A 24,221-nucleotide genomic window follows, 5' to 3' on the forward strand; every position below is an offset into this window, starting at 1 on the left:
TAAGAAAAAGGAGAAATAAAAGGATAGGAATTTAAAATATACATTTCAATATGCAAATGTGCGGGGCCACCTTCCTAGAACCCGAGGAGGGAGACAAACATTTACACCGGAAACATAGGCAGCTCCTAACGCGTCTGTAAACATGCGGTTTAGGTGTTGAATTACCAAGAACCAGGTGGAACGTGGTTTTCTGATATTGTTGACAATCCTTGGCCAAGTTTCAAACAAAACACAAGCTTCCCTCATCTTACGTGGTAGTTGCACTTCCTGGAAAAGTCAGAACCTACGAAAACCATCTAAAAAGACTTTGTGTTTGCCTAAGGAGAGTTAGGTTCTAGGCTCAGATCATTCTTAACCAGGTTTTTCCAAGTAAGGCTAAAATTTCGTTAGTTTGCACTAGTATGGATGGGCTGGTTGTTAAAGTATTGAAATACTTCTGGCTGGTGAATAGTATAAGAGTGAGTGAGAAAGTGTAAAATTCAATAATACATATTGCGATAAATTAGTTCAAGTTAGTTGTTGTGATGGGTTTTCTGTCATCCCATTACTTAGTTGGTAATAAACATATTGAATAGACAAAACTATTAGACAATATTTTAAGGGCTAGAAAAGTTTCAGACGTAATTGCTGTTAGTTCAGGAACAGCAAAGAGAGGAGAAAAACACCAAAACACTGCAGTTGCTGCTAAGAGAAATTCTTTATCTATTGAGATCTCAAGTCCTAAGGATTCTCAATTTAATGGGAAGTTGCTAAAAGCATTTGATGCGGTTCCCTTATCAAACCACAGCTAAGACAAGGTTATTTTAAATATACATATGTACATATATAACATGTTATTTTATGTATATACGTATATACAGCTGTGCCAATCAAGAAATCACACCAACAATTTCTAAATGAAACAAAACCATTACAATAATTTACGAGTGATTTGAGCTTCAACTTACGTTCTTGGCAACACCTTAAAGAAATATGTATATATAGATAGCTAATATTGATTATTTTGAGAATTAAAAAAGATTTTAAGATGTGATGCAGATATTGATTTATGTATTTATACATTTATACATATACAAGGGACCCTGCTTCATTGTGTGGAGGTGCCCTGCATATATTATAAGACATCTCCATCCCTGGGCCGTGCCTTCCACCAGCCAAGAGCACGGTCCGATCACAGCAATAACCCAAATCATCCCCATATGTTTCCAGAATGCTCCCTGGGAACCCAACAGACTGCGAGCCGTTGGCAGGTTCAGTGGTTAAAAACAGAGGCTGCGTTGTAAGTCAGGCTTCGTATGTCTGAGCCTCAGGAGTCTGGGCCAAATCGGCATTTATCTTCTCTTGCTGGTGTGCGAAGCTCCCTCCTCCAAGGGCTTCACGCTTCTGCAATATCACCAATCCCCGCCACCCATTCAATGGAGCAGTGACTTGCCTAAGGTCACAAAGAAAGTAAGTAGCCAAGCCAGGAGCCACACCCAGCCCTGACTCCCGACCCCTTTACCACCCAAGTGCCTCACAGCACCCCTGTGGGGCGAGGGTCACCATTAGCCCTGTTTCCCAGGTGCAAAGCCAAGGTGAAGAGAGTCAGAGTCACTGGTGGCCCAAGTTCACAGTGGGATTTGGATTTGAAGCACTTGGATTTGAACCCAGGCCTCTCCCACTTCAGAGCCTGTGGTCTCAAAGCCAGGTGCATACACCCAAGGGGTGTGCGGGACAAGTCACTGGGATGAGGCTGGTAATCAAAACCCTCTCTATTTATTTTTAATTTTAAAATGGAATAATTTAAGCCTTATGACTAATATACAGAATGCTAGTAGTACCTGGATATAAGTTATAAATAAATCTACCTATTGGAGGTACATGCCCAAACAGTATTTCCTCTTAGGTGCACGATCACAAGAGGAAGGCTGCTGTCGCTTTACCTGCTAAGCCGTGTGGCTTCCCAAAGCCCCCCTGGGGTACTATCACCAGAGAGGGGCATAGCAGGCAACGGCAATGCAGGCTACAGACGGACAGCCTGGGTTCAAGGCCCCTCTCTGACACTTCCCAAGCTGTCTGACTTTGGACAAGTGGCTTTACCATTCTGGCCTGTTTCCTCATCTGTGAAATCAAAATAACAGCAGCTCTCACCTCAGAGGGGCAAGGTGAGGGATAAGCCAGTTACTCCGTGTGAAATACTGAGAACGATGCCTGACACACACTAAGTGCTCAGTAAATGTGAGCTATGATTATTGTTTACCCCACCTTGCGAGTGGCTAACAGGTGCAGAGAGCTAAAATAATGAGGTAACAGTTAAATGGAGGGGGCCGGGATCCAGAACCCGGTTCTTAACCACAGCCACACCTCAGAGCCTGTTTGCTTCTCTGCAAGATGGGGTTACGAGCAGCATGCACCTCACAGCGCTCTCCCAGGAGGGAAGGAGGTCGTTTTCAGAAAGAAGGGGATTTAGTCATCCTGTCCTGCCAGGCACAGGAGGCTAGAGGGAAGACCAAAGGCTCAAGAGACGTGAAAGCCGTGGAACAGAGGTCCCGGGCTTACATTCGCCTTGGCCCCCAAGGTAGGACAAGGGCGCCCTCTAGTGGCAGAAGCAACTCCAACGGCCAAGTGTCCTGGGGCTCTTTGTGTGCTAGACCCTGAAGGCACACACTGAATCCTGGAGGAAACCGAGGCGCAGAGAAATTGGGACGCAGCAGTCTGGCCCCAGAACCTACACTCTTTCTCCCTCTCTTTCCAAAACTCTGCCCCAGCCCTGGAGCCCCGGTTCTGGAAATTCGGGGCAGGGCACGCCTTTGAGGTCCCGGGCTGTGCTGGGCCCAGCAAGGTGGCTTGGCATCCCTGGCTTGCCCACCAAACGCCAGCAGCACCAAGACAAAGGACAATGAATGCCCTGTGCCTGAATGTGCTCCTGACTCCAAGATCAGGCGCTGGAGCTTCAGCTGCTTCCTGCCAAACTCAGGAGTGCTGGGTTGGGGTATTCGGGGTTCTCGATGACCCCGGGGCCGAACTTGAGCTCCAGGAAGCGGCGGTAGTTGTTAGGTGCCTGCGCCACGAAGCCGGCAAAGGGCAGGGGCACGAGAGGCTGCAGGAAGTGTTCGGGGAACTCGACATCCTGCCGGTGGTCCAGCCACGTGTCCTTCGTCATGACCCCGTTTCGAGGGTAGAAGGGCCACAGGTCCACGTGCAGGTGGTTGCTCTCGCTGTACTGCACGCGGAAGAAGTCGCCCTCCACAGCCTTCTCCCACACGAAGCCGCGCTCATCCACCACCGAGCCCGCCTCGGCACCCCGCAGCTGCTCGCAGTTGCCCACGTCCTCCAGGTAGATGCCCAGGTCCACGTCGTAGTCCCACGGGATAATGTCCCCGTGGCGGGCCGCCCCCAGCAGCGAGCCACCCTCCAGCCAGTAGCGCACGCCGGCCGCCTCCAGCACGCCCACCACGTAGCGGGCCGTCTCGCGCAGCGCACGCAGGCAGCACGGGGGTGTCCAGCGCTCCTCGTACAGGTAGGCCGGCGTGTCGCCCACCACTGTCCCGAAGCAGCGCGGGGTCTCCTTGTTGCATCCGAACCACTCGAGCCGCCCGCCCTCCCAGCTCACCAGGCGGATGCCCAGCGCCCGCAGCAGCGCCGCCCGCCGCGCCCGCCCCTCGCGCTCCGCCTTCCAGCGCGCGTGGGCCGTGGTCAGCGGGGGCTGGCGCGCCCTGGCGAAGGGCAGGTCCAGCAGCTGCACCGTCCAGCCGCGGAGGGCGGTCTGCAGGAAGAGGCCGGTGCCCACGGGCCGGGCCAGGGGCGCCGAGAGGTTGAAGAGGTCGCGGGCGCGCAGGAGAACCACGGCGTCCCCGTCCAGGGCGTCGCAGCGGGGTGCGGAGGGTGCCGGGCCGTAGCGCGCCGTCCACTCCCGCAGGCTGACGTTCAGGGCCAGGCACCGGGCAGGGTTGGCCGAAGCAACGGGAGCGGCCACCAGGCGTGCGCCTCCCGCTCGCAGCACCTCAGCCATGCGCTTCAGCTGGCCCGGTGCCTCGGCCCTCGCCCCGTCAGGCACCAGGGCCACGTACTCGGTGGCCACGTAGGTCTCAGGGCGCGAGGCTGCAGCGGGCCGGTCCAGGGCGGGCTGGAGCAGCGCCAGGCGAACGCTGGGGATGCGGGGCAGGGCGAGAGGCGGGTAGGGGAGCGTATCGGCTGCCACCACCACCGGCTGGGCTGGGTCCTGCTGCAGGAAGGAGTCCACCAGCTCTGGCACCGCGTTGTCAAAGGCCTCGAACTCCCGCACCAAGATGGTGACCCGGGGGCCGGAGGCAGATCCACGGCGGGAGCCCCTGGCCGGGGAGTACCTGGGCTGGTGCTGCAGCCACGAGACATAGAACAGGACCAAGAGGTTGAGGGTGATGGCGGCTGCCAGAGCAGCCTGGCAGCGGGTGAGCCGCATGGGGCTGAAGTCAGGCCCTTAGCTGGGCTTCCCGGGTATCCTGGGGAGCGGGGATGAAAGGGGAGACTGGAGCTGGTTGTCAGAAACCCCCCCACCCATCCTCAGCCTTGTCTTCCTGTCCCAGCCTTTTCCTTATTTGGTTTCACTTCCGACATTTCCTCCTCCAGGAAGCCCTCCCTGATGCCAGGCTGGGTCATGCAAACCCCTCTGGGCTCCTTCAGACCCCTGGGTTCCCCGACTCTAGCCTACCACTCTAATTCATTAGTGAGTAGGGCCCAGTCTGTGTGAGGGCAGGTCCTGAGCCTGTCTTGGTCACTGTTGGGTCCCCAAGGCTACTCAGCACAGAGCCAGGTACACATTAGATGCTCAGGAAGTTTTTAACCAATGAATCACCTTCCCTTCTTCCTTGTTCAGTCTCACCCTTTTATTCATTGTCAACTTCTCATTCAGATTCGGGTTCAGTTATAAATGCCCAGACCCCATTCATTCCCTGCTCTCACCCCTGATCTCTTCTTCCCTTCCCCGCACCCCCCCCCCACCCCGGCCTCGGGGTCAGAACCTTGGCCACCAAGCCCCTCCCCTGCTGCCTCCTTCTCACTTCCTCAAATCCTCTGCCATCTGGCCATCTCTTTCCTGATGGTCAGCCAGATGTTTTTGGTTTTGCAAGGAAAGCTAGAAATGTTTTCTTAAATCATAGAATTATTCCAGTTTGTAATGTTGGCCACTAATTAATTTTTTTTTAATGGAATGGGTCAAACTCAGACAAACAGGAAGTAGATGGTGGTTGCCAGGGGCTGTGAGGAGGCAGAAATGGGGAGTTGTTGTTTAATGGGTATAGAGTTCCAGTTTTGCAAGATGAAAAAGTTCTGGAGACTGTTTGCACAATAATATGAATATACTTAACACTACTGAACTATACACTTGAAAACTGTTAAGGTGACAAATTTTGTTATGTGTATTTTATCACAAGTAAAAAAATCTTTTTTTTTTTTTTTTTTTGAAGTACAGTGGGCTGCATCCAAAGAGGCTGTGCTCCCTCCATAGGGCACCTCCACCTCTATTCATGGGCCACATTCCTAAGCAACCCCCAGGTGGCGCTGTCTCCATGTCCCCATCACAACTTGAAGATGTGGCTGGTCTCCAGCACAGAAGGAATAACTAACTCTCTCTTCTGAGCAGATACTAAAGTTTCCCCATGAAGGATCTTCATAGGTTCTGCCCCTGCCGGAGAGGGGGACGTCAGAGACCCCGCTAATCTTCCTACCTCCTAAATACTTCTGACCCCCCTCCTCCCCATTCCCACAGCTCTCCCTTCAACCCTGGTTCACCCAGATCCCCACCCAGCCTCCCACAGTCTCCTAAGTCCCCTCCTCGTGGCAGCCAGAGGGGTCTGCATAAAGCACAAATCTGACCTCTCCCTCTCTCGCTCAGAATCTGCCATGGCTCCCTAGTGCCCTGGGGAGAAAGTCTAAGTTTCTTACAAAGTCCCACCAGGCCTCGTATGACCTGGCCCTTGCCTGCCACCATTCCAGCCCCATCTCCTGCCATGCATCCTCGAACTCTGTGCCTAAGCCATCTTGGACTTTTCTTCAAACAGATCTTATTTCTAAACCTTTGTGTATCCTGTTCCTCCTGCCTAGAAGAGTCTCCTCTCGATCACCCCTTCTCCCCGTGCCTCTTTTCTCCTGGAGAACTCACTTATGCTCAGGCTTTAGCTCAGATGGCCCCTCCTCCAGGAAGCCCTCCCTGAACCACAGTCTGAGTCAGAAGTCCCCTCTGGGCTCCCGGAACCCCTGGGCTACCTGTTCTGGTTTGGCACTGTCTGGGGATGGCTCTGTCTGCCCCACTAGACTGTGAGCCCCAGGAGGGTAGAGCCAGGACTGTCTCAATCACCACTGTGTTCCTCCCACACGACTGGGCACTGAAAATACACTTGGTGAAAAGATGATGACTGGGGGCAGGGGTTTTGTGTGTCTGTAAAGCCCACTCAGGTCCCCAGGGCCAAATTCTGCACTGTGGCCATGCACCTGGGGCCCTGCCCTGGTCTCCCTGTCTCCTCTCTCTCTCTCTCCCCCTCCAGAAACGCCCTCTCATCCCTCTTCACCCATCCCAGGCCTGCTTGCCCTTCTCTGACCCAACTCAGATGGCACTTAAGAGTCTGAGTTGCACTTTCGGAGTGACTTGTTATTCTTCAGAACCTTGGAACTGCCTTCTGGACCTGCGATCAATCCCTCCTTCCTTCCATCATTCCAGGTTGTGGAACTCCTACAACATACCACGCACTGTCCTAGGCCCTGGGGAAACAGCCGTGGACACACAACACACAGAGAAAGACAATACCACTGAGCTTAGGCAATTCACATTCCTGTGGGGGGGGGAGGAGCCATGGGGACCACAGAATCTTCGGGGTCTTAAAAATCTTAGAATTTTAGCGCTCAGGTACACAGAAACAGAGAAGAGACCTTTAGATGGTTTCAGAGTCTTCTAACAATTCTGAAGAGACCTTCCTCCTGCTTCGGCCTTGTCTCCTATGGTCTGTGCCCCACTCAGAGCCCAGAAAGATCCTGTTCAATCTTCAGTTAGATTCTGTCCTGCGTCTGCTCAAGCCTTCTGTGGCTCGAGACTCACTCAAAGGAAAAGCCAAAGTCTTCGCTGGGACCCACAAGGCTCCACGCGATCCCCCCACCCTCTCCCACTTGTCCGCTCAGCTGCAGCCACGTGGGCCACCAAACACCATTCTCCAAATACACCCAGGAGACCTCAGCTGTGGCACTGGCTGTCCCCTCTGCCTGGATGCTCTCCCCCAGGTAGCAGCTGCATGCCTTTTCCCCTGGCTTTCAGGTCTTTGCTCAAATATCACCTATCCAGTGATCCCTTCCTTTGGCCACCCTACTTAAAAATGCCTCTCCCTATCACCCACATACTTCCTATGTCCCATCCCTGGGCTACTCTCCTCCCCTAGTAGTTCTCACGTAGATTTTACTTATCTTGTCTCTTGTTTTGTCTGTTTTGTTCCCTGCTGTACACCCAGAACATGGCTCGGTACCTGGCACACAGCAGGTGCTCAATAAATGTGTGCGGAATGAATGACTGACTCCTGTTATTCAGACGGGGAACCTGCGGCGCAGAGAGAGGAAGGCCAAGGGAGCGGAACCCAGGTCTCCGCCCCCGGAACCTGGTTCTCAGCACGCGCTATCTGGCTGACTCTGGGCCAGGAGGTGCCCAAAAGGACAGAGGACAGAAGCCAGTTTCTCAGAGACCAGCAGGTATGACAGCCAGGTGAGGAGGTGAGGGAACCAGAGTAGAGAGAGGAATCACCTAGTACCCTGACAAGGTCAGTCTTGGCTTCCCCAGCTGTAAGAACTCAAAACTCCTTCACTGGGGCAAAGTGGATGAAACGATAGTTTTGAAGGATCATAATAATATCAACAATTCTAGCTGCTCTTGATGTGCCAGTTCCTGTTCTAAGCTTTTTACCGATCTTAACTTGTTTAATCTTCACATTATGATCACATTTAAAGATGAGGAAACTGAGGCACAGACAGGTGCAGTCACTTGCCCAAGGTCACACAGTTGGGAAGTGGTGGACCTGGGATTTGACCGGGAAGCTGGCTCCAGTGTTGTGATTTTAGCCAATAAACTCTGCTGTCTCTTTTGGGTCCACAAAGACAGTCCAACTTTCAACCCATCTTCAGTGAGATAACCCCTTTCCCTTGCCCTCACTTGACAGGTGCTTTCAAAGCTGAATATGAACATTAATTAATTAATTCAACTCATTAACTCAACAAACATATATTTATTGAGTGCCCTCTGTGTTCTGGGGACACGGGGTGAACCAGGCAGTGGTTGGGCAGGCCCTCCAGAGGTAGGAAGACAGACAAAATCCCTGCAAACAACTTACAGATAGAGCAGGAAACCATCAGGGAGCATGAGAGAGAAAAGGTGGTCAGGGGAGGAGAGGACAGTTAAGCTGAGACTCTGTCTCTCCATTGCCCACAAAACAAGGTAAGTGGATCCACATTCACTTCAGGCTAGACTTCACCTGGCCTGAGCCTCAGTTGCTGCATCTGTAGAATGGGAATGTGATGGATAGAGAAAATGAGTGATGTGTGGAAAAACCTTTGGGGACAAGGGCAGTTCCCACGTGAGTGCAGGTGACACTGAGGGGCTTCTTACCTCCTAGGTTGCAGGCTGAGGGAGCTCCAGGCGGGCAGTTCCAGCCCAGCTCAGCTGCACTGCTGAGGGAAGGAGAAACCAGAAAACCCCAAATCAGCCAATTTCACACAATAGAGCACAATTTCATTTTACCTAAAAAAGTGGCAACGAGAAGGTCAAGGAATCGTTTCTCTTGAAATCTCATAAGCTCAGGGACCACCTGAAGCATCTGTGAAGGGAAGGAGTGAAGGGAAGGATGTCATAGCAACCTATAACCATCCCTTCTTTCATAAATGTGTCCAGAAAGGTAAGGTTAGAAGTGACAGAAGGTGTTACCATGACAACCCCTTTCCTAGACACACTCCATCCTGAGAGACAATCCTAAAATGTCCTGTACCTTGGTGGGCCTGGTTCCTAGGGTCACTGGAAGGGGGACTGCCCCCATTACCATAGTAACCAGGACTTGGCTTTGCTTTTTTCTTACCTCCCTGGGGATGGTCCGGGCCTTGTAACCATAGCGACTACTCCTCAGCAGAGCATCTCCTCTAAATAAAAACACCTGGTTGGTTTGGTCCACAGACCTCCCACTGATGGGAAAGGGGGAGATGGATGGTTACCATGGTAATGCCAATTGGGTGGCTGGGCGGAGGGATTGGGAAAGAGATGTTTCCCTCAGCAGTGTCCTTGGGGCTGGGGTCCTTTCTACCTGAGTGCTAGGTGAGGTTGCCATAGTAACCAATGAGGGTAGGGGTATAAGGACCACCAGGGACTTGGGTTACCTTAGCAACCTCTTCCTGGTGCAGGGCCAGGACAGGTTTGGAGCTCCATAACCACAAAGGTGGAGGGGAGGGGAGGCTAAGGGTGTTCCCGACTGGGAAGAGTTACCATGACAACCGACCTGGGCCAGGAATCAGGATGGGGCCATTGCTGAAACCACCGTTGGTGGTCGCTCTGTCTCTGAAAGAGTGACAGTGATTGTCGAGGAGAATGGTGTTTGGGTATGGAGAGGACTAGAGTCTTTCTTTGGGGTGAAGCATGAGGAGGGGGGCAGAAAGCGGCCCCTCCTTAAGTCCCGCGCTTCCCAAAGGCAACCCTCGCGCCGGGCCTGGGTCGCATTTGCCCTCCTTCGGGCGCGCGCCCCGCCCCGCCCCGCCCCTTCCCCCCCACGCGCGCGCCTTCGGGGTCGACCCGGGTGGGCGAGGCGCGCGTCCGACTTCTTTCCCGTCACCGGCCCCCCCGGCCCCCACCAAGCGCGCGCGCGAGACTGTTGGCGCGGCCGCGCAGGCGCGCGAGGCACAGCGGGCGCGCGGGCCGGCCCCGGGGCCTCCATGATGGAGGAGCGAGCGGCCGCCGCGGTCGCCGCCGCCGCCGCCTCCTCCTGCCGCCCGCTCGGCTCCGGCGCGGGCCCCGGCCCGACGGGGGCGGCCCCGGTTTCTGCCCCCGCCCCCGGTCCCGGCCCGGCTGCTAAGGGAGGCGGCGGTGGAGGGAGCCCCGGCCCCACGGCGGGACCGGAGCCCCTGAGCCTGCCCGGGATCCTACACTTTATCCAGCACGAGTGGGCGCGCTTCGAAGCGGAGAAGGCCCGCTGGGAGGCCGAGCGCGCCGAGTTGCAGGTGAGTACCGCCCCGGGACCCCCGACCCCCCGCCCGGCCCGGCCCGGCCCGGCCTCACCCGCCGCCGCCGCCGCCGCCATCTTGGAGCAATGGCCGCCGGGACGGCCGGGGGGGCGGGTAGGGGACCGCGACCGGCCCCGAGACGGAGTGAGGGGCCGTCCGAGGGGGATCCTAAGGGCACCCGGGCAGGTGGAGGCGGGAGGGGGGCCCAGGGCCGGGAGGGCCCGACCGCGGCCGCCGAGAGAAGGGGCGCAGGGGAGCAGAACTGGCTGTAAGTGGGAGTGGGAGTGAACGGACCGGCAGAAGGGTTCCTGAGAGAGTGGCCTCGGGGCCCCGAGGGGACCCCAAGAGAACTCAGCAAAGGGTGATGAGAGAGGATGGAGGAGTCTTGTATGCGAGTGAGCAAAAAGCTCCAAGGGTGCCGAGGGACTCCCACTCCGTCCCCGACCAGGTGCGCGTTGGAGGTGGAGCCCGCTGGGCCCCGGGTGGGAGAGAGGGGGAGTCGGGGGAACTTGGGATCCGTTGGGGGCGAGAGCGGGTCGGGGCGGGTAACCCGGGTGAGTCGGAAGAGGAAGTCAGGGAGCTCGGGACGGGTGTGTTTCGGAGCGTTTGGACAGGAGGGACTGAAAGACGGCTGTGTTGAGGACTCGGGGGATGAGAGCAAGGTGTCGGGGGGGCGTCCCCGATGAAGATGTGTGCCCTCCTCTCTGAGGAGGAAACTTTGGGGAGCCCTGGCAGGCGTGGCTTCGGAGGGCACGGGAGGGGGTCCCTGGGTCGGAAGCACGGACGGGGCCAGGACGTGGCCCAAGAACCTGTGTTGGAAGAGCCTGAGAGCCGAAACTCTTTGGGGGTGTGGAGGAGTGGGGACCCCCGCCCTGAGATGGGAAGTGTGTAGGAAGTCGGATGGAGAACCCCGAACTGGAGTGGGGGAGGGTCAAACATGTCCAGCTGTGGAGATGGGAGGCGGGATGGAGAATGTGAGGAGGAATCCGGGGGACCTGAGGGATGGCAGGGGGCGCACTTTGTAGAGCAGGAAGGCAGCCAGAGGAAGCATCTCAGAAGGATCCTGGGGGAAGGTGTTTGTGGAAGTTTCTGGGAAAGGACCCTATGGTTTGTCGAGTAGCTTGGGGGAGGGATGTGCCCTCGGATGATGATTGGAAGAGGCTGAGGCTGGACTGGGTTTTGTGACCTTGAGAAGTGTGGGTCGATTGGCAGAGTGTCATGAGCCTGGGTATCAAGAGTTGTGAGGATTTGAAGGGTCCCTGGGCTGGGGCGTTATTAGCAGAAGTCAGTACCTGCTTCTAGCAGCTCGTCTTTCCCCTTCCGATTTGCTATTTCCTATCTAGTTGAGGTGGGGACCCAAGTAAATACCGGCTTAGAATTTTGTCCTTAGGATGAATAAAGAGAGCATCCCGCAATTCTCCCACCCCAATAGGGATCTTAGCTGTGTGGTGGCAGAGGCTTGGGGTTGGGGTGGGAGAGAAATCCTTACGTAAGTACCCCTTGCTTTGGTGTCCCATGGTGTCCCATCTCTACTTACAGAACTCTTCCCCAGGGTACATCTTATTAGATCTTCTCAGTATCCCGTTATGGAGGCAGAGCCAATGGCATTGCCCTCACTTAGCAATCATGATAGCAGCTGCTGTTTGTTGAGCACATATTATGTGCCAGGCACTGTATTAGGCACTTCAGATACATGGTATCATTTAATCCTTGCAACATTCTGGGAGGGTAAGTGATATTATTCCTCCTCCACCACCACCCCCTTTTTTTTTTAATAATCAGAAGAGGAAATGGAGGCATTGAGAAGGTCAGTGATTTATCTAGGGTCACAGCCTGTGGGTGGCAGGGGTGGTCTGTGGGCTTTCAAGCCCATGTATTATACCTCTCTGACGCCCAGGACAGATGAGAAGCCTGTTCCAAGGAAACCCAGTGGCCTCCCCAGGATCATCCGGCGCTTGTAACAGACCAGTGTACCCTACAGCACTCACCACCCCGCTTCCTCATCTTTGAGACAAACAAAAGATGTGTCTGTTCCCGCATTTGGTGGTCCTTCTTGGCGTTTGAGAGGAAGTTGTGGATAGCACCCAGTTAGGCTCTCCTTTGTCTAGGCTCTAGCATTTCTTACTTTGTACCTTTATTTTCTTTTGTTCTGTTACATTAGTAAAAATGCAAAGATCTCAGAAGCGTCAGAGTGTATAGACGTGAATACGCGCGTGTGCGCGCAAGTGAAAAGGGAAAGTCCCCCCCAACTGTTATTGCTATGAAAGTAATTCACCTCTGTGTGTAATATATGAGATCATACTACATGTATCATTCGGTGACTTTTTTATCCCACATACTCATGTGTCTTTGTGTTCCTTTCATATCAGCAGAGAGAGGTCTTATTATTTTTGAAAACTCCATTCCACCGGTGTCTGTACCGTAGCTCATTTAGTTTGAGCCCTTTTGCTGAACTTTTAGGTTGCTTCCCGTTTCTGCCTGTGGGAAATGGCTGCAGTGAATGTCCCTGTGTTCCCCTGTGAGTATACAGCAGAATAGATGGGTGGAATGGTAGAATAGATGTGTTTATAAAGGGGTGATTAGTTGTGCCAAGTTGCCCCACATTTACACTCCCAGCAGCAGCACCCCTTTTTATACACTTATGCTCGAGCCCTTATCACTTAGGGAGGTGTGACTTCTCCTGTGAGATCCTTTAAGGCCTGGACTGCGTCAGATTTTTCTGATAAACTCTGAATACCTTTTCTCCAAGTAGCTGCGTGCAGCTGCTCCTGGCACAGCACCCACGTGCAGTCAGCATGTGGGGAGCGGCAGAAAAGGCAGCCTCTCGTGAGGTCCTGCCAGGAGGCGCCCGAAGATGGGAGCAAGGAGGTGGCATCGACGTGGTCTGATAGTAAGCAGGACTTTGCCAGGTAGGGGAATTCCCAGAAGGAGGTGGTGTGGTTTCTGCCCTTCAGAAACTTCCAGGCTAATAGAGAAGGCTGGTTTGTGCAGGAGGTTACAGAGAACTGTACACACTGACGCAGTTGAGTCTTTGATTGCGTGGCTCTGCCCACGATCTCTGGTACTTCTGCAAAGGGGAGCAAGCTCTTTGAGGAAGAGAGGAACCTTGGGGGCGGGGCCTGAACTGGACATTCATATAGGAGCAGCTGGTGGAGAAGGTATGAAGCTGGCCCGTCTCTACTGCCAGCCTCACAAAGGGCTCTGGTGGATCCATGGGGACTCAACCCTGCCAGGGGCCCCCAGACCCTGGGGAGGACGAGTGGAGTGCAGGAGATGCAGGGCCAGATGGGACTGAGCTGGGACGGGGAGCGGGCTGGGACAAAAAGGTTGGGGTACAGAGAGTCATCAGCGGCCCCTCGGAGGACTGAGATGCTCAGGCCCCTCCGGAAGCTTTTTCCATGCCGCCTGGGTGGAAAGGGAACAGCCGGAGGAGAGGCGGCGGCCCTGTCTCAGAGTGGCAGTGGGTGGATGTGGTGGGTAGAAAACTTCCAGATCCCAGCCTTACCTGCCAACAGATCAGACAGCCGCGGCTGCTGGTGTTTGCGGGGTGGGAGGGACTGGCCACCAGCACTTCCCCTCTCCGTGGTATTCCACCAACTCGGGACACTTCAGCCACATGTTTCTGGTTCTCTTTTTTACCTTCTTTGCCAGAGGAACTGGGAAGAGGCCCACAGAGCAAAGTGAGATTATTTTTGACTGCGGCACATGGCATGCAGGATCTTAGTTCCCCGATCGATCAGGGATCAAACACGTGTCCCATGCAGTGGAAGCGCAGAGTCCTAATCACTGGATAGCCAGGGAAGTCCCCCAGAGTGAGATTCTTGCATCATCATTAGGAGAAGGGAAATCAGGGCTTGCTATGGGGCAAGGGGGGTGCGGGAGGCTGAGCCGGTGTGAGGTCTGACCCTGCTTTCTGCCCCTCGACTCCACTTTCTTCCCCCGCAGGTGAGGGCCACCTCCTTGTTAACTTAAATCCACTCGTTGCCCCCCTGCCTGATCCTAGTCTGGGCCCCTGTCATTTCTCCCTGGGATTCCTGGGATTGCTTCCTTCTGTGACTGGTCTCTCGGCCTTTAGCTTTGCCTTCCCCTCGCCCCCTGCAGCTATCATTTCTCCACATTCTAGCTTGCGGAATTACCTTTGTAAGATGTAAATCTGATTATATCTCTTCTCTGCTTAAAAAACCCTTCCGTAGCTTCCCCTGTGCTCTTAGGATGAATTTCAGACTTGCTCACATGGTCTGCGATCCTTTGTCAGGCCTGCAGGCTTCTCTGATTTTCCTCACTAACCCTTTTACACATTCGGATGCAGGCATACTGGCCTTTGTAGAGTTCCTTAAGCCCACGTTGCCACCCTTATCTCTGGCCTCGGCCAGCTAGATGCTCCAGCCCCTGGCCGACTGCTAATCAGCCTTCAGGTCTTAGCTGAACTGTCACTTCTTCACTCCAGAAGTGGGTTGGGTGTCCCTCCCATAACCACCTCTGCTCCCTCCCTGGGGTCCTAGTCATATCCTGTGTTAGTTGTGACTGCTCTTGTCTGTCGCCTGAGCCAGACTGAGGGCTCTGCGGGGACAGGAGGCACTCGTCTTCTCCGTTCCTTCTCCAGCACCTCACATAGAACCTGGCCCGTCACAGGCGGTCACCAGTGTCAGATACTGAATGCGTGTGGGCTCAGCAGGCCGCACAGGCACTGGGAAACAGAAGCTCATGGACGGAAGCCCAGAAGGGTGAGGGTACAGGGAGGCCGTGACCCCGGACTTGTATTTGGTGATCGACCTTTTCTTCTCTACCGCTCCCCCACCTTCTAACAACTCATGGACAGAGTAGACCTCAGGGTGACTGAGAAGGTATACAAAGGACAGAAATTCAACCTTCCAAGACATTGATCACGTATGAGTCCGCCTGTCTGGCCTTAGGTGTTTATGTACATATATGTTGATTTAAAGTGTAGAAAGAAAAAAAGTATTGGGGGGAGTCCCTTTCTCTCAATGGACAGGTGAGGTTTCTTTTCCATAGCGTACCTGTGACGTGTATTTATTTGTTCGTTGTTTTTCCCACATCCTCCTCTAAAATATAAACCTCACATTGTTCAGTGCTGTATCCTCTGTCCACAACTGTATCTGATACGTAGTTGGGACTCAATAAACATTTGTGGAGTGAGTAAATGAATGAATGATACTTTTGTCATACACTAGTATACATATATGCCTGTTTATTTCTTCAAAAGGCAGTCTACCATTGCAGTTATGCCTGTGGGGTAAATTCCTTAGAAGTGGAACTGCTAGGACGAAAGGCATGTGCATTTAACACGTTTGTGGATATAGCCAGATTGCCCGCCCGGAAGGGTTTGTCAGTTCATGGCGCCACCAGTGGTGTCTGAGTGTGCCTGTTTCCCTGGCCGCCGGCGCACATTTGGTTCTCTACTAACCTGTGGGAGAGACCTGGTCCCTGGAGCAGGACGGGTGATAGGAGGCCTGTGGGCACAGGGCTGTGCTGTGCTCCAAGTGCTGGGGGCAGATAGGTCAGGGTCCTTTGAGCCCCAAGGCGAGGAAGAGGCGTGTTCATGGGCGTCTGAGAGGCCGCCAACAATGGACAGTCCTTGAACGCGAGGCTTTGGGAACGTTCACCGCCTGGAAAAGGTGTCTGGGGCGACTGGGGGCTTCTGGGGGAGCTGCTGAAGTTCTTCAATAAGCATTTGATGAGTGAGGATTGGCTTCAGGAAGATGCAGCTGCCTGTGGGGCAGGAGGCGTGTAAGCCACAGCCAGCTCTGCCCGATGGGCCTTAGGTCTCAGAGGGATCCTAGCTCTCTCAAAGAACTGGGCCCATTTCAAGACTCCAGAAGAACAGGCAGGGAGAATAAAAATAATAAGAGGTAGGGGCTGGCATTTGTTAGCCTTTCTTCTGTGCCAGGCTTTGGACTGAGAAGAACTTAACACGTGAGGGGAAACAGAGCCTCAGAGAGGGCCAGTGACCTGCCTAAGATCATGCAGCGAGTAAGTGGCCGAGCCAAGCCTGGAGCTCAGGCGGTCCTAGCCTGGAACAGAGGAGCCTTGGGGAGAAGCCAGGGAGGAGCCCTGCGCTCAGGGCTTTGGCACTGGGCTTCCGGAACCTGGTCAGGGGCCAAGATCCCGCCTCGAAGGCCGTTGACCCAGTGTCCCCAAAAGACCTGTTGACAGACCAGAGGAGACTGGGGCAGCCCGTGCCAGCAGCCCGTGTGAGGTGGTTGGCAGGGGCCCTGGGTCGTGGCTGTGGCACGTCTCCCTCACCCTGGGCAGACTCCAGTGGAAAGGTTGGTCCCCACCGTGGGGGTCGGGTGGGGAAGCTTTCGCGCTGCAGCGGGAGCTGAGCCGAGCCGCCCACTCTTGTCCCTAAACGCCAGAAGTAGCTTCCCACGCCTCCCAGAGACAGATGCTCTGGTAGGAGTAGTGGCACACCACCTCCACCAGCAACCTTAGGGACAGCACCTGCCTGAGTGGGGAGGGGAGGCGCCCAGGGCAGTTAATACCTCCCTGGCCCACCTCTTCCCCAGAGGTGGGGACCAAGTTAGGCCCGGGCTGTCCCTATTTAATTTCAGGGGTCAAGGGCTTCTCTTCAGTTGTTTCATTGCGGGTGACATGGAGACAGATCCAGCCGCCCTTTCACTGCTCCATGGAACCCTGGCTCAGGGTCTTCACGCCTGAAGAAGTGGCTGCTGTGTGTTGCTGTGGGGGCAGGGCTGGAGCTGATTGTCCCTGAGTGAGTGACACATGTCAGTGAGCCTGAGCCCTGCTGCCTTCCTGTCTCCCTCTCTCCCCACCGCAGGCTCAGGTGGCCTTCCTCCAGGGAGAAAGGAAGGGGCAAGAGAATCTCAAGACAGACCTGGTGCGGCGGATCAAGATGTTAGAATATGCACTGAAGCAGGAAAGGTGAGCCCAGCTGTCCCCCGTCCTGCCTTCAGGGATCAAGCCTTTGGGGTCAAGCGTTCTCTTCCCCATCACCCAGTCCTGCATGGTTCCAGGAGAGGGCGACAGAACAGGAAATAGTGGGTGGGATTCGGGGTAAACAACTGATAACAGTATTCATAATGGTGGTGGCGGCCCGCTGCGTGCCAAACACCATATATTCATTGTCTCATTTATCCCTTCCAGTGGCCTAATGGGTACAGGTGAGGCTTCCGGAGGGTGAGGACTTCTTCAAGGACTCTGGAGCTGGGATAGCAACCCAGTTTGCCTGACTCCAAAGAGTGGGCTCTTCACAGTGCCATCCGTGATGCCTCCTCCGCCCGGGCTGCTTCATAATCGGGCAGCTCAGCTTCAGAGGGAGGAGAGCTGATTAGAGAGGATCTGGGATCTGGGATTCCTGAGGTGGGGGCTGGCCCTGTCTACTCTTCCGCGTCTCTCACTGGTTATTCGCTTGATCTTTTAGGGCCAAATATCATAAATTGAAATTCGGGACAGACCTGAACCAGGGGGAGAAGAAACCAGAACTGTCGGAACAAGGTACCCACCCCCGATCCTCCCCTCTTGCCCCCTCCCAACAAAACCGAATGTGACAGAGGAAAGCTGAGATGGGCCATGTCTCTCTTACCGTGCTCCACAGAAAGCAGGCTCGGCCGGGGTGGGGAGGGGTTGGGTCTCAGTGTCCCTCCCCCGTAGGCTGCTCTGCCAGGTCCTGTGCTGGGCGCTCGGGGGAGTGGGGACGGGGGTGAAGAAGGCTGGGAGTCTTGCCTGCTGTCCCTGTGTGAGGTAGACAGACACACAAGGCCCGACCATCTGCGCTCCTGGAAGGAGGCATCAGTTCATCGTCAGGGAAGTAGGGAAGGCACTCCAGGTAGAGGGAGGAGTGTAGTGGAGCACGGAGACCTGAAAGAGTGGTGTGTTCACGGGGTCGGGGCCTTCGAGGCCAGGCTGACAGTGATCATTGTTCTTCATGTCAGACTCCTCCGACCAGAGTGTGAGTTCCACCAGGGCAGGGGTTTTTGTCGACTGATGTAGTCCAGGCACCTAGCCGGGCACATAGTAGATGCCCGATAAATATTTGATGAATAAACCAAACATTGTCTCACTTAATCCTCACAACAATCCCAAGAGGTAGGTGCTGAGATTATTAACTTCGTTTCTCAGAAGAGGAAACTGAGGCTCAGGTAAACTAACCTGCTCAAGGCCACACAGCCGGGAAGCGGCAGAGCCAGGCTGGGACGCGGTCGAGTCTGCCCGTTCACTCAGAACTGAGCCCATTTCCCGTGTGGGAAAATAACATAAGCAGAGTCTGAGGATAGTCTGGGAATGGTTGGGGAAGTGACCCAGAGACTAGAGAGGAGGAGCACAGGGGCAGAGGGAGGCTTCAGACGCTCTCAGGAAGGGGCTCCAAGGACGATGGAGGAGGTGATGGGTGTGTGGTGGTGCCCTGACCAAGACAGCCCACCTCCCTTCTCTCCACCCTCCAGTCTCCAATGGCCCGGTGGAGTCGGTCACCCTGGAGAACAGCCCGCTGGTGTGGAAAGAGGGGCGGCAGCTTCTCCGACAGTGAGTGTGTGGAGGGCAGGGTGGAGGCTGGGGGGCGAGAACACATGTTTGGCTTGGGAGATAAGCCCGAAGACTCCACAGTCCTTCCTGTCCCCCTGGGGACCCGGATCCCTGCTGGCCACAGCTGTCACCCCGTTGGGGAGAGCAAGGGAAGACTCCCTGCAGGAGGCACGTGTGGAAAGCGACCCCAAGTGCCTCTGTGCCTTGGGTAATGTTTTTATTAAAGAGGTGTGTGTGTTTTAGAAAACTAGGGAAACATAGGGAAACAGAAAGAAAAGGATAAAAATCACTCATAATTCCACCACCCAAGGAATTTCATGCCCCTGTAAACATTTTGGCACATATGCTTTCTCTTCCGTGGATATGTATTTGTGCCTGTGTGTGTGTGTGTGTGTGTGTGTGTGTGTGTGTGTGTTTTATAAAAGCCGGGGCTCCCCCTTCGCAGTGTTTCATAATGCATTGCTTTTGCTAAGCGTTGTGAACATCTTCCCACTAAGTTACTTACGTTGCATCATTTCAAGACCTATATAGTAGTCTGTCACGTGGATAATCATGACTTCCTGTGGCCAGTCTCTTCTTGTGTATTTCGTTGAAGGTGTTTTTTTCAGTAGACAGTGTGACAAACACCAGGAAGTTATTTGTCCATATCCTTGATTTCCTTAAGCTGAATATCTGGGAGTGCAATTGCTAGCTTAAAGGGTGTGCAAACAGTGACAACAGAAAGATCATCACAGGCGACGCTTGCCAGGGACCTGTTATGAGCCTGACACCGCGCTAAACGCTTTGCACCCAAGGATTCCTCACATAAACCCCCGTGTAGTGTAACTGCTAGCATTCCCCTCATTTTCACAGATGAAAAAACCAAGGGGCAGAGACGGTATCTGTTTATGGAAGGTCACAGCTAATCAGCAGAGGGTCTGAGGTGTGATCTCGGGCAGCCTGTCCCCAGAGCCCAACTCCTTCCGCACCACACTTTCCTGCCCCTCCACTGGTGGGGAGGGGAAGCGTTGGACACACACAGGCACCCGAGATGAGATAGCAGGCCAGACAGCAGGCTGAGGCAGGCGCTGTCTGATATTCCCAAAGGGACAGGGTCAGGCTCAACAGAAGAGGCTCTGGAGGCGCCTCCTGAGGACCAGCATGGGACTCTTTGTCTCCAGTCTTTTGAAGCCACAGATATTTTCAGCTTTTAGACCAGTCCCAGCTGGCTTCAGTTCTCGTAATTGCAGAAGTAATAAATGCTCATTCATAGAAGTGAGTAGAGTAAATGCCAGAAGTTCCTATTAATATCCCCAATCTCGCTCTCCAGAGGTCACTGCTCTTAAGTTTAGTGTGTCTCTCTCTAGGCCTAGCGAGGGGCGTGATGAAGTGTGTGTGTGTGTGTGGTCTATACTTATATGCACATTCTTTTTTTCCCACAAACACTTGAATTGTAAGGAACACCTAACTTACAGTTTTTGTTGCACTGTTCATCATGGCCTCTTTCCTTGGCACTCTGCTCTGTTTATCTTGTGCATAGTGTCCCAGCAGTCATTTGCTCCCACAGTCCTCAGCAGCGGACGTGTAGTTTGGCCCCTGCGTTTTGGTTCACCCATATGTGCAGTGTCTCCGCGAGCATCTGTGACAGCACAGTGCCCGTGTACAAAGGCTTCCACTGGAAATAGTCTCAAAGGGGAAATGGTAAGGTCAGGGGTATGCTTCTTTGAAATTTTGATGTATAGTCTGAAGTTGCTCCTCCAAAAAGCCTGGCCTAATTTGCATCGGCCCCCCGCAGCGTAAGAAGAAGCCACAAGGCGCCTGACCCGCCCTGGTTCTGCCTGCCCGCAGGTACCTGGAAGAGGTGGGCTACACCGACACCATCCTGGACATGCGGTCCAAGCGCGTGCGCTCTTTACTGGGCCGCTCGTTGGAGCTCAACGGGGCCATGGAGCCCAGCGAAGGGGGCCCCAGGGCCACGCCGGGCCCCGGGGGACTCAGCGGCGGCGAGTCGCTGCTGGTGAAACAGATCGAGGAGCAGATCAAGAGGTGAGCCCTTGGGTCTGGCGGGTGCATCCCTGTGTGCCTTCTGCATCCTGAGGAAGTCCGCCATGCTCTGGGGGCCGCTTCCTTCCTGGAGTGTATCGTGGGCTCCTCTGTCCCTTCCTTGTGCGGTGTCCAGGCTCTGTCTTGGGTTCCCCTGGGTTCCCCTCCCCTGGCGTTGCCTTGCTGCTGTTGTGCATCACAGCTCCCGCTGGCCCGGCCCCGCCGAGGCTCAGGCCTGTGTGCTCCCCAGGAAACACCGAGCCCCTGCTGAAGGCAGCCCCTGGGCCGCATGCCAGGACCGGGGGGTGAGGGGGGCACAACATGCGGTCTCCGCCCCCAGGGAGCTCTCATTCGTTCATTCTCTCATCAGTAATTGTAATTTGTCAAAATAAATAACTTAATGGGTGGTGACGTGAGGTGCTATGTAAAAGGCAGTGAGAAAGAGTGATGGGAGAAGTAGTACTGCTTCGGATGGGGTGACATTTGGGAAGAGAACTGCGTGGAGTGGAGGCTAAGCCACCCAAGCAGCTGGAATGAGAATGTTCTAGGCAGAGGGAACAGCAAGTGTAAAGATTCCGGGATGGGAAGGGCCTGGAACGTTCGGGAGCAGCCACAGAGGCTGGTGTGGCTGCAGTGGCGTGAGCACGTGGGGGCTGTGGTCTGCGGTGCGCTGAGATCTCAGGAGTCAGATCAGAAGGAGCTTGGAGGCTGGGGTTGTGGGAAGCCAGTGGTTTCGAGCAGGGGTGTGACATCATCTGATATACTTGGTCTGCTTGGAGACGGAGAGGCTGACGGAGGGTCGGGCTGGGAGCCGGGAGGCCGGGTAGGAGATTCCTGCAGATGTCCAGGTAAGAAATGATGGACATCAGTAGTGGAGGGGTGAGAAGGGGTCCGCTTCTCGGTGGGTTTTTAGGCTGAGCCGACACTATTTAAAGCACTGCCTGTGGGGGGAGAGGAAAAGAAATTAGGGGTGACTGAAGGGTGTGGTCTGAGAGCTGGGAGCAGTGCTGACCCAGATGGAGGAGACAAAGGGTGGGAGGGCTTCAAGGGGGCCGTTCAGGACGAGTGGAGTTTGAGGTGCCTGTTTGACCCCCAGCACGAGGGGTGGGGGCGCTTGACTCCTAAACGTACCTCCAGTTCACCAGCACACGGGTGGGTTTGGAAGCCACGGGACTCGGCGGTCACTGAGGCAGAGGGTGTCGATGGTGCCGAGAGGAGGTCCGAGGACCGAGCCCTGGGGGCGGTCCAGCAGAGGAGGCCAGGCCGAGGCAGCTAGTGAGCGGGAGGAGAGCCTGGGCGCAGCGTCCCGGAGGAGTGGCAGCCATCCACCCGGGCAGTTGACAAGAACTCTCTGGGGCATCAGTCCAGTGGCAGAAAAGGAGGCTGTTGGCATTTATCTGAACTTCAAATTCTACCCTCCTTTCTGCCCTGGAGTCAGGTTTGGAAAATAACCTCCTTCACTAAAACTTGTCATCCCGACGGAGCCGTTAAACAGCGGGCCGGGGTGGACAGGGGAGCGCCGTCTGTCAGTGGGGAGAGGGCAGGCTGTGAGGGGCCCGAGTGGCCGTGGAGTGGCCGGTTCCTCTTTCTTGCTGGGTCTGTCCCCGCCACTCACCTGCTCTGTGCTTGCCGTTGGAGCGGCCGTGGGAACGGGAGCTGCTGAGTCAGTGGCGCTTGGTTGTCCAGCTCTCCTTCTGACTCAGCATATGCCAGGGCCGTGCCGTCAGGGTTGGGGGCTAGTCTGGGACTCAGGGAGGGTCAGAGCTCAGTGCGGGGTTGGGCCTGGTCTGTGGTCCCAGTGAGGGTTCCAGCTGGGGTGTGTCAGGCAGAGGCTGGGCTTGAAGCCCTGCGTGTGATCAGAGTCAAGGTTCCTCTGGGGTCAGGGTGGGCTTGGCACTCCTGAGAGCCGGGTCCAGGCTCTGGCCCCCGAGCCTCGGCGCTCTCCCATCTGAGCTTTGTCTCCTGGCAAGACTAATGCCCCCTCTGCCCCCCCTGTCGTGGGCAGGAATGCGGCCGGCAAAGACGGCAAAGAGCGCTTGGGTGGCTCAGTGCTGGAGCAGATTCCCTTCCTGCAGAGCTGCGAGGATGAGGACAGCGATGAGGACGATGAGCTGGACAGCGTGCAGCACAAGAAGCAGCGCGTGAAGGTGAGCACGGGAGCTCAAGGGGTGCCCCTCCCCCTTTCTGCAAGGGGGCCCTTGCTGTGTGTGCAGAGCAGAGCGCCTCTGTGAGTGCTCTGGGGCTGCCTCTGAGGACTGGTCTGTGTCCTGATCATGTCGCTTCCCTGGGTCCCCATCTCCTGTCCCGCCGTGCCATTGCCTCAGGTACCTTGGGAGGTGCCTAGGTCTGTTCTATCAGGGCCGGCCCCTTCTCCACCTGCACTTCCGTCATTCTCTCCATCCTCCTTCCTTGGGCTCAGATGTTCCCGAGAGGCCTTTCCTGAGTCTCCAGGTTAGGCCAGCTCTGAGACGCCCTCTCTTCTATGCTCTCCTTCTGGCCAGCCTGGCCACAGTCGGACTTAGAAATGTTTTGGTGTGACTCTGCCTCTGTCTCCTGCAGTAGATTGTGCGCTCCACAAGGCAGGGACTGTGCGAGTCTTTTACTGTTCCCTCCCCAGCACCCTGAGGGAATGTGGCCAGGCCCAGGGCTCAGCCTGGAGCCAGGTCGGGGGACTCCAGGGGGGACTTCATAGGATGTGAGTGTCCAGTCTGCTGTTGGTGGCAGGACCGAGGCCCAGGGACACTGCCCGCAAGGTAGAGTCCACGTCTCAGCTTGGCCTGGAGATACAGCTCCCACCGCATTTCCCCCCACTCCTTAACTGCCAGAGCCCCATGCTCCCGCCATCCTGACGGTGCCGTCCTTACACGGGGCCGGCTCTCATCTGTCCAGTAGACATCCATGTGGGCCTCCACGGGCCAAGCTCTGTGCTGGCCGTGAGAACATGGAGACGCCGAGGTCCGGTCCCGGCGTGGAGGAGCTTGGGGCCAGTGCGGGCTTCTAGGTAGTCACAGGCAGAGGGACGTGCCACAGTGGATGCAGGGACACGTGCCCAGGAAGGGGAGCCTGTGGGAGACGGCCTCAGGGGCTTGCCTTGACCCGGCCTTCCCACCCGAGCTCTAGCCCTCCCTCCTCAGACTCACCTCAGACACCCCCCTCCTCCAGGAATCCTTGTCTGACTCGCCCTTGCTCCCCTTCCCCCCACAGGGTCAGGAGGCTCTTGTGGGCTCCCCCGTCCTGACCGGGACCATTCTGGGTCCTCCCTGTCTGGTGTCAGGTCTGTTCTGGCCTCAGCTCTATGTCCAGTGTCCCCGGCGTGGCTCAGCGCAGGGTCCCGCGCAGGTCAGGCACTCAGTGAACGCACTGAGGGGAATGGAATGCACAGAGCCGGCACACTGGTACTGGGGTTGCAGGAGAAGCAGGGTGTCACTGAGTCCGGGGTCTCTAAGCTTCTCCCCTGGTCCAGAACGCCTGGTCCCTCCTGCCCCCTGTTGGGATTTTCACTCCTT

The 24,221-nt window shown here is 55.4% G+C and overlaps 2 protein-coding genes across 18 annotated transcripts in view; one reads left to right on the forward strand and one right to left on the reverse strand.

The window, feature by feature from the left end:
* Nucleotides 1–678: 678 nt before the first annotated feature.
* Nucleotides 679–10,304, reverse strand: FKRP (fukutin related protein). 13 transcript variants are annotated; one of them, XM_067720983.1, is made up of 5 exons: nt 10,247–10,275; nt 9,474–9,532; nt 9,060–9,120; nt 8,597–8,658; nt 679–4,460 (listed from the first exon to the last, which is right to left on the reverse strand). In XM_067720983.1, the coding sequence occupies exon 5, from the start codon at nt 4,418–4,420 to the stop codon at nt 2,933–2,935; it is 1,488 nt and encodes a 495-aa protein (XP_067577084.1). In that variant the 5' UTR covers nt 4,421–4,460; nt 8,597–8,658; nt 9,060–9,120; nt 9,474–9,532; nt 10,247–10,275; the 3' UTR covers nt 679–2,932. The 13 variants fall into 13 exon arrangements, with proteins under 13 accessions (XP_067577084.1, XP_067577082.1, XP_067577091.1 ...); XM_067720981.1 differs by having other exon boundaries at nt 9,060–9,162; nt 10,247–10,264; XM_067720990.1 differs by lacking the exon at nt 9,060–9,120 and adding an exon at nt 8,322–8,487 and having other exon boundaries at nt 10,247–10,263.
* Nucleotides 9,878–24,221, forward strand: part of STRN4 (striatin 4) — a 28,281-nt gene continuing 13,937 nt past the window's right edge. For 4 of the 5 annotated variants that reach the window (XR_010939327.1, XR_010939326.1, XR_010939328.1 and 1 more), the window contains exons 1-6: nt 9,878–10,188; nt 16,991–17,094; nt 17,594–17,667; nt 18,615–18,693; nt 20,521–20,718; nt 22,721–22,862. Coding sequence is in view for 1 of the 5 variants with exons in the window: in XM_067720975.1 (XP_067577076.1) it covers nt 9,904–10,188; nt 16,991–17,094; nt 17,594–17,667; nt 18,615–18,693; nt 20,521–20,718; nt 22,721–22,862 (882 nt within the window). In the remaining 4 variants the exon portion in view is untranslated. Of the gene's footprint in view, nt 10,189–16,158; nt 16,183–16,990; nt 17,095–17,593; nt 17,668–18,614; nt 18,694–20,520; nt 20,719–22,720; nt 22,863–24,221 lie in introns of those variants that run through there. The other variant, XR_010939329.1, reaches the window with a different exon arrangement.

The sequence above is a fragment of the Pseudorca crassidens genome, chromosome 20 (genome assembly GCF_039906515.1).
Source record: "Pseudorca crassidens isolate mPseCra1 chromosome 20, mPseCra1.hap1, whole genome shotgun sequence".
Taxonomy (NCBI): domain Eukaryota; kingdom Metazoa; phylum Chordata; class Mammalia; order Artiodactyla; family Delphinidae; genus Pseudorca; species Pseudorca crassidens.